Genomic DNA, 9711 nt, shown 5'->3' with positions numbered 1-9711 from the left:
AATGCTATATGTTGTATCACATAAAGTTTTAAGTAAAATGCGATGTCTTCAGTTGAATCAAATTGCAAATGACAAGGCAACTCTAGTATTTCGACGATTTTCACATATAGCGTTGGTAGCTTAGTACATTTAGGTGTCTGCAGATCATTCAAGCGCCGTACTGGCCTGATCTTGTCACGCACTGGTGGGGTACGGGCGTTCACCACGTCATGCTTGATCATATATTTCAGCTTAGTATGCGTTCGCTGTCCCAGCTCTTCTCTAACCAACTTGCCTTACATACAAATATTAGCCAGGGAGGGTCGTGATCCGCGCAACGGCACAAGTGACGTTGCTCAGGGAGGAGGCGAGCGGCGTGCTTGGGCAATTCCACATACAATTTGCGAGATACGTCGCGAGTTTGCGGCTTTGGCAGCCAGATCGGAGACCGAGGCGGTGGTGGCGGCAAGGCGAGCCGATCCAGGCGGCGTGACCGTTCCGCGGTGTGGGAGCGGCTGGAGAAGACTTGTGCTGCACGGCAGCTGACGTGGAGCGCGGGCGCGCGGCTGGGCGGCCAAGGCCTGCAGCGCCGGGCGGCGGTGGCGGCGGCAAAGCCTGCAGCGCGCGGCCCCCGCCTTCCGCCCCACTATCCAGTGCTTCACGCAGCACACGAACAACACACAAGTACCGCCGCTGACCCGTCGTGATGTACGCTGTCGCCGCCACGCGACGGGACTGATTGTCGAGCCGCTGTCCACGCTCTGCTTATACGTTCAATACGGCTGGCTTGGTTAACAATGGATCTATCGGCCGCATGTGCTGGAATTTGCTTATCACTGATTTATTTTATTTTCGCTTATTTGGTGTGAAAAAAAAAACAGTATGAAGGGGAAATATAGGTTAAATATTTAATTCTAAGACTGGGGTGACTATATACTCAGCCTCCTCATTTGATATTGCACAGGCAGTCCAATGTATTGAGTAATACTATGATTACCACGGCAATAAATCACATTTTAGCAGCAGTCTACTTGAAAATGTCACTATGAGCTGACTCGTGTTTCGCGGACGTGCGTTTTGATTGTTCAAACGAGCTGACTCGTGTTTCGCGGAGAACGTGTTAATGTCAGTAGTGATAACAGGTTAGAAGTACAGCAATCGATGGGCAGCAGGCAGCGGGCGGTATCCCGCAAGAGGTAGCACTGTATATTCAGTAGTGATAACAGGTTAGATGTAGCAAGGATTGCGGCAGCGGCAGCAGCAGCAAGAGGTAGCACTGATATCAGTAGTGATAACAGGTTAGATGTAGCAAGGATTGCGGCAGCGGCGTGCGGTTAGCAAGAGGAGCGACTGATACAAGTAGCTGATACAGGTTAGATGTAGCAAGATTAGCATCGATAGCAGCAGCGGCGGCGGTAGCAAGAGGTAGCACTGATATCAGTAGTGATAACAGGTTAGAAGTAGCATCGATAGCAGCAGCGGCGGCGGTAGCAAGAGGTAGCACTGATATCAGTAGTGGGTAGAGGTGTCAGTTAAAGGTAGTGTTGTTAGCATCAGCAGCAGCAAGAGGTGACATTTGATATCAGCAGCAATTAGAGTAGTGTTGTTAGCAGCAACATTTAGCAATATCAGTTAGCGGTAGTGTTGGTAGCAATAATGGGAAGAGGTAACGATGATGGTCACCATTAGTCAGAGGTAGTACTGATAACAATAGTTGTCAGAAGTAGCATTGTTATCATGTACCCAGGGCCGTACGCAGCGGGGGGGCAGCAGGGGCAGTTGCCCCCCCTAGAGATTTTCAGAGTATGCCTTTTAATGGGACAAATAGGGCAATAGAGGGCGTGGGGAGTACCTTTGCCCCCCCCCCTACAGAAAATTTTCTGCGTATTTGCCCCCCTACAGAAAATTTCCTGCGTACGGCCTTGCATGTACCGTAGTACTGATAACAGTAGTTGTCAGTAGTAGCATTGTTATCACTATTAGTTATCACTATTATAGGTAGTATTGTTAGCACAGTGCTTAGAGTTAGAGGTGACGCTATCAGTGAGTAACGACAGTTACAGTGGTAAGCTGTGACAGTGGCGAGCTTGCCGTGAGCACGGTGGGGAGCTTGTCGTGAGTGCGGTGGGGAGACCTGCGTGACAGCGCGGTGGGGAGACCTGCATGACAGTGTTCTCGCATCGTTGCAGAGAGCATCACGGTGGCGCTGCAGCTGCGCAACACGCTGCGCGTCGCCCTCGCGCTCGCCAACATCTCGCTCATCTGGCGCTTCCTGCCCGTCGCCTACAGCAGCGAGGAGGTTGTCAGCACGACGCAAGCCGTCACTAACGAGAAGGCGAACACGCAGGTGAGCGAGGCTTCGCGCGCGCGCCCCCCGACGCAGCCGGTGTGGCTTTCTCACGCTCGGGGGCGTTTGCGTTTCTAAATCTTCTGTATGAGACTAGACTGCAGTGCTTCTTAAACTATTTCAGTGTCATTCACCCTAGAGTCTTTATCACACAATTTCGTTCACCCGCGACTAAATTTCTTTATGTTTTTGGTAATTTTCATCTTACTTTCATTCACCCCCAAAATAATATCGTTCATCCTTGGATGAACCATTCACCAGTTTAAGAAGCACTGGACTAGAGTATTTATGATCGTGCATCTGAAGTTAGAGAATCTTTGCTTGGACGTGGTATAATAATAATGTTTCTACATCTCCTCGGTCGAATCTTGATCGGATAGACTAAAGGTACCATTACCGAATGTTCTGTATGAAACCTTGGTGCTTAAGATCGTGTGTGTGAACGTACAGGCATCTGTGGTTGGGTGGAGCAGGGATAGTGTTTCTACATCTACTGTGTAAAACTAGACAACTTCTGTTCATGTGTGCAAATGTATGAGAATCTCGGTTGGATAGGCTATAGGCATAGCATGTCTAAATCTCCCGTGTGAAACTTTAGGGCTTGGGCCTGTGTGTGAGCATACAGGAATTTTAGGTCATATGGACCAGGTGTAGTGTTTCTATATCTCCTGTGTGAAATCGGAGTGTTTATGATTGGTTGTGTGAACGTGCAGAATGATGTGGTGAGACAGACCAGGAAATTGTCCTACATCTATTCTGTGAACCTTGAGCATGTGTGTGTGCATGCGTGCGTGCGTGCGTGCGTGCGAATCTGCATGGCAGGTACGAAGTTGAATAGATTTTGTGACTTTGTGACTTCATAATCGGTAGGTATTAACTATAGGTCTGCTTTTTCACAGGAAACCGAGGCATGCGTGACTACGGAAGTGATCAAGCAATTTGTGATCGGAAGTCAAGATACCAGAACGGTAAATATATATAGAAGTTTACCCATCAGTTCATGTGCTTAAGTCTCTGAAAGTTGAAGATTTTAGGTTACCCAGTTTTCCTACACGTGTCATGAGAAAGTAGGTAGTATTATATGTATATATATATATATAGAGAGAGAGAGAGAGAGAGAGAGAGAGAGAGACAGACAGAGCAGAGAGAGACAGAGAGAACAGAGAGACAGAGATTACAGAGAGACAGAGAAGAGCAGAGAGAGAGAGAGCTGGGAGAGAGAGAGAGAGATGAGAGAGATGAGAGAGAGAGAGAGAGAGAGTGAGAGAGTGATAGAGTGAGAGCGTGAGAGAGCTGAGAGTGAGAGCGTGAGAGAGTGAGAGGGCGAGAGATGAGAAGAGAGTGGGGGGTGGAAAGGGGTAGATAGGCATATCCCCAATATCGTTACATGTTAGCCCTGGACGCTTGCAGCTAGCAGCGTGAAGGTTGACGCCGCCACATGACGGGGAAGCTGCACATCACAGGGTTGGTTACAAGCCTCGGCACGGGCAGCCCGTCGCTCCGGAACGCGCGTCGAAGGCCTCGCTGCTGCCGGCGCGAAGCCAGAGCTTCATCAGTACGATCACCCGTGCGTGCTAAGCAGAGCCATCGAGGCCGAGAGAGAGGAGAGCAGAAGAGGCGAGAGCGCGAGATCACAGCCACCTCTGGTCGTTTTGCCCGGTGCGTTACCCTGTCTCCGCACGATTGTTCATACTGGTGGCCCTGCGGCTTAGATGCAGTCGTTATTGTCAGCACTTGCAACAAGCCTGATAATGTATGCACGTTTACCGCTTGGTGTTTAACTGGACCGTTTATTGAAAATGCTTGCAGTTGTAGGATTCGCCTTCATGGCTGACCAAACGCTGATGTTGTGCGTTAATTCGATTAATTTTGGTTTTGCAGGTGCAGGGTTTTGCGTAACAGGCTTCAAAGGGCAGAGAAAGCGAGCAGGGATTAATGCAGACGACCACAGGCTGGGACCGCAGTTGTCGTGGGCCCTCCATCGCCCTGGCGCTGCAGGTTAGTATTCCTCCTATAAACGATTAGTTTTTTGTCCTTGTTATTCAACATATCGAACCCTATTTTTCTGTGAGTGAATGGAAGTTTGGGTCCATGGTTGCGAAACCCAAATTTGGCCCGAGTAGTTTGCGTGAAGGTGTAGAAACTGTATCGGCACGTGGCCGTGTATTTTCTACGTAGCGCTCGGAGCGCGATTGTTTCTAACGTGTCGTGGGCTTTGCACGTGGGTCGTGTTTTTATGTCCGCTCACAACGTCACTACGTCGCGCTCAGCACGATTCGGCACGTGTTTTTTATGTCCTGCTCACGACGTCACTAACGTCGGGTGGCCACCAAAGGCCCCGTAAGGACGTTCGCGAACGTGCTTTTTAAATGTCCGCGCTCAATCACGTCACTACGTCGCGCTCGCACGTTCGCACGTGTTTTTATGTCCCGCTCACACGTCACTACGTCGCGCTCGCACGTTCGCACGTGTTTTTATGTCCCGCTCACACGTCACTACGTCGCGCTCGCACGTGTTTTTATGACGCGCTTGCACATGTCGCTACGTCGCGCTCGCTCGTATCTCTACGTCACGCACATGTTTCAGGTGTCTCTGCGCGACGTTCCGCCTGCGATGCTGTGTGGAGAGCTGCGGCGTGTCTCGTTAGAGCTGCGCAACGCCGGCCGCTCGCCTCTCCGCCACGTCTACGTCGCCACCTCGCATCCCGAGTTCCTTGCCTTCAGTAACCGCGGCGACGACGTGGCAACGACAGGCGGCGGCGTCACGGCGATGACGGCTGGCGGCGGTGCGGTACGTGTGGCGAAATGCCAGCACTCCTTAGTCAAGCGAGTGCCTCTGCCGCCAAGCGGGTTGCCACCAGGTGGCGCTGTCACGTTGCCGGCATGGATACGTGGGTTGAATACGTCGGGCCGGCACAAGGTGCACATGCTCTTCTACTATCTACCCCAGGAGACGACGTCAAAGCTTAGGTGAGAAGCCTCCTAGATAAGTCTGTGAATCATTCGATCTACGGTGTGGTTCATTTGAAGGTTTAGGTGTGATTATAGATAACCGAAATATAGTAATAGTACTAGTACCCCGTGTAACGTCAACCCGCGTTTACACGAATTTGCACGAAAATTTGTCATTTATTTCTGCTTTTCTCGTGATACTAAAGAAAAATTTGCTCTTACTTTTTGAATTTATTGAAAAGAGTGAGTGGGTATTCTAGTCAAAAGGTGGCATGATCAGTGTAAAAAAAATGTATGTAATTAAATGTGCAACCAGCTGCTAATTTGTCTGATGGGTCATCTTTGATATCTAACATACCACTATTGAATTCGACTGTTTGACCTACACGTGCACTGTGTAATATGCATGCTCCTGCATCAGTTCTCACTATGCTCAGTATACTCCAGTAACATGTTACTTATTTTAAGAGCAGTTAGTTATTTATCCTTATTTATCAGAGATCCCTTCCCTCCCCACCCTCCACACACACACAAACACACAAACTCGACAAGCAATGGGTTAAACCATTGTCGCGTCGCGACCTGTTTTGTGTGCTGCGCAGGATGTGACGTTGTTGCCGTCTTCCTGCAGATATCGGGTGCTCAGGTACACAGCCTCGCTCACGATGAATGACTCCGTCGCCGTGCAAGCGACCGCGTCCAGACAGTATTCCGACTGGCAAGAAGGACTCGTAGTCAGTCTAGAAGCGGCCAATATGAACCAGGTAAAAACACATTGGGAGTGCAAGTTCATATTTACGGGCTTGGTATCTCCATGGATAAAGGCCCACGGTGTAAGGCCCCAGGATGTAAGGCACACGGTGAGAATTCGGCCGCGCGCCAACGGCGCTGAGCTAAACGTGCGCGCCATTTGCTCATTATAGCCTCCCCGCACACGCTGAAAATTTGGCGCGGGCCGAATTCTCACCTTGTGCGGGGTCCTTAAGATGATATCTACGGTCATAACAGGACGTTGATATATTCACTGATGTTCCTGGCCTTGTGTTCGGTGTGCTGTTATCTTCGTCGTTATTGCAGGTGCAGGACAGTGCAATAACAGAGGTCAGCATGACGCAGGTTATCTGCGCCAGTAGCAGCTGGACTCTTCACCCTCTCAGCCAAATACACAAACAGGGTACGTAGCCAGGTGTGAGGATGTGTCGTTAAACGTGCGCGCTCTGTGCCGTGCTCGTTGTGCTGTGCGAATGCTGTACACAAGTGCTGCGTTTTACCTCCAGTCCCATGTTGCAGATATCGGGTGCTCACATATATGCTTAAATAGGTATTCTGTTCCACGTAACTGCATTGATAAACACTGAATTTTATATATATATATATACAAATATATCGGGATCGGTGATCGCAGGCTCGATGAGGTATGAGTGATGCTCCACATGTGGTTATTCTCGCGAGAATCGGAAGTCGAGATCTGTGCACTGAAGCAATAATTTTGTGGTTATAGACAGCATTTATTTGCATCATGCGAGTATGTTATTCGTTTCTTGTTCCTGTCTTTAGATGTGAAGTTAAACCCTGCTGAGAAAACCTCGCTGTGTTTCAAGTCTGTCAGACTGCCATCTAATCAAGGTACCGGACTACTAAAGTACTTTCATTAATAGCGCTGTAGTGCTTGCCATTCACAACCGTCTCGTTTGTTCGAAGCTCGTCGTTCTACCTTCCTGCGGTTGCCGATGCTGCAGGTGTGGATGAGGCGGCGAGCGCAGTGCACTTCAGCTGCGCATACAGCGACAACGAGAGCGGCGGCGGCGGCGACGACGACGACGAGACGTACTCCGCTGCCTTCCTGATGGCGACGCTCTACGACGGCCAGCAGACAGACTGGATGAGCGCGCTGCTCAGTCGCACCGGCCACCCGCAGCACCACCAGCAGCAGCAGCAGCAGCAGCGGAGGCAGCCGGACACGCGACGGGACGCCGCCCTCGATGTCGCCGTCCGCGTCGACCTGACCGTCATCGTCTTCTGGAAGGTGTGGCGAAGATTCATTTCTGTCTGACGGGATTGAGACAGGCAGCTCTAGTTAATCGAAATTATTTATTTATCTTTGTTTAAATTATTATCTAATTAATCAAATCGGCGGTGGAACGTTCTCAGTTTGGTGCAGAGGTGTCGTCATTTTAGCGTGCGTGCGCGTAAAGCCATGTTCAAACTTGGTGCGCTTGACTGTACTAGCCACAATATCCAAGGCGTCACTCAGGGGTGTCTCACTCATGGCGGATAGGTCAGTTTGTTCAAACTAGAGCTATTTGTAAGCTAAGCGTGGAGCGAAGTGTTGTTGTACACCGTTATAGTGCTGTTCCAATTTTTAGCTCGCCTTGACATCGTCAAGATGAGCTATTGCCATGGGGTGTCGTACGTCCGTCCGTCCATTGCAATTTTGCAAATTGCAAATTTGCAACATTTGGCTACGGTCACCGATAACTCAAGAACCGTTTGACCCACATGTTGCAAATTGCATATAGTTGTTACTGCTATGGGAGAGGTTTGAACGTCCTATTTTGGAGCCCGCCAGTCGACCTACTTTCGAGCCACGCCCACTTTTTGGCAAAAATGAAAATGGCCATCTAGATTCATTCGATTTTGTTAAATATTGGTATATGAATGTGTAAGGCTTGCCCCAAAACAGTTGTTACTCCTATGGGAGAGATGACAACGTCCTATTACGTTTATTTTGTCTAACTGGTTAACAACTTTACAATCATACCTATATACGTGTAATATTGTGTTTTAGATTCTTCGTTACAGTAATTTGACTGGAATATTTTATTGTTTTTATTTGCGCGATATTCGAAAACCAAAATGGCGATCATTTAGGCGTAGCGCCATCTCTCGTCAAGATTTCAGATTTTCAGATCTGAAAGATTTATTTTCGCATCAAAACTTATGCATATATCATTATCTAGAGTTTATAATGGGAGATATGCTATATAATGGGAGTTCTCCCATATTATACTCTTGCTTTATATATCCCCCCCCCCTCTCTCTCTCTCTTCTATCACACCCAAGGTGAGCTACAGTGTCATTGACATTTTCATTAAATGTGTGAATGTTTCTCGTGCAGGCGTTCGTCGTGAATGAGCTGGGAAGCAGCACAACTGTGTATGGCCGACATCATTTACAAGTAGAAACATTAAACACAATCTGTGGTACCCTCCCTATGCCAACGGTAAGCACTTTAGCTCGCTGCCATGCTTGAAACTATGTCACGGTATCTACATACGTGCCAGCAAAATATCTCAAAGAGCTAACTGATATTATTCATGCAAGAAAACATCGTAGATGACATGGATTGACAGCGCCTTGTGAAATGACAGCAAGCAATGAAACTGAAAACACATAAGTGCTAGCATGTTTTGCTCATTCTTAACAAAGATATCGTTTTAAAATAACGCATATTTAAAAAAAAAAAAAGAAGCGAATGTCACTGTTAAATATCGTCGGGTTTTCGTTTACTGCAGCCAACGGTGAAGCCAGTGATGAAGTTCGTTAAGGACGCTAACGAGCAGTCGGAGCCTGTGACGCCTGCTCTGCTTACCGATGCTAGCACCCTGGAGCAGCTGGTGACGTACTGCGTACGACATCCGGCTCTCATTCAGCACGACTTCACACAGAACAGGTATCTATGCTACCCGTGCTACCTGCTAGCATCCCCACGTAGTATGCATGCATCATGCACATGAGTCTTCGGGCCTTTGCACAAATACAGTTATCTATTGCTGCCCGTTTTCTAGCACAGATGTGTCTTACATTTTACATTAATGTCATACTCACCTTTAATGAAAAAGTTGCGATGATTTAATATTTCATATGCTGCTCCAATAAAGCGGTTGTAGATCGAATTTTAATGCTAATATTCTATTAGCATTTTATGTTGTTATATTAGTATAGATATATATATATATTGCATTTTTAATTAATTTGATGGCTCGGTGATAGTTTAAATATAATGCAAACTGACTCGTAATGGAACAACTTACCTGCGGTAGTGTAGCAGCAGCAGCAGCTGAAGGGCCTGTTAGTCGCGTGTGGTGACGTGTAGGGTGTGCGTTACAGGCTGTGCGTGGCACGCGCGACCGTTATCTTGCACAACTGCTGCGAGGAGCCCGTCAGCGTGCGCCTGAACACGAGCAGCCGCGACACGAACACGTACGTACTCCTTATGCTGCGTTTACACTATCAACTTTCTGTTGAAAAGTTGACAAAGTTTTCAACTAATCGACCAAAAGTCGGTAGCGTAAACGTAAAATTTGAGCGCTCAACAAGCTGATAGCAGCTATAGTTCCCTGACCAGCATATGATCTTATAAATAAAACGCAACTCACGAAGCAGCATAAATATAACACGACACAATACACATCGTTAAATAAATGATCCGTA

General features: G+C 48.1%; 1 protein-coding gene across 1 annotated transcript in view; it reads left to right on the top strand.

The window, feature by feature from the left end:
* The window catches only part of LOC106815913 (trafficking protein particle complex subunit 8-like), a 33929-nt gene that overhangs the window by 17249 nt on the left and 6969 nt on the right, over positions 1–9711 (top strand). The window contains exons 19-26 of the mRNA XM_014820445.1: positions 4913–5295; positions 5909–6041; positions 6355–6451; positions 6835–6903; positions 7017–7303; positions 8396–8500; positions 8793–8950; positions 9388–9480. Coding sequence (XP_014675931.1) covers positions 4913–5295; positions 5909–6041; positions 6355–6451; positions 6835–6903; positions 7017–7303; positions 8396–8500; positions 8793–8950; positions 9388–9480 — 1325 coding nt within the window. The remainder of the gene's footprint in view (positions 1–4912; positions 5296–5908; positions 6042–6354; positions 6452–6834; positions 6904–7016; positions 7304–8395; positions 8501–8792; positions 8951–9387; positions 9481–9711) is intronic.

The sequence above is a fragment of the Priapulus caudatus genome, unplaced genomic scaffold, assembly GCF_000485595.1.
Source record: "Priapulus caudatus unplaced genomic scaffold, Priapulus_caudatus-5.0.1 Scaffold30, whole genome shotgun sequence".
NCBI classification, from domain to species: Eukaryota; Metazoa; Priapulida; class Priapulimorpha; order Priapulimorphida; family Priapulidae; genus Priapulus; species Priapulus caudatus.
Note: the sequence above shows the minus strand (reverse complement) of the source record. Positions and strands in the feature narration are given on the sequence as shown.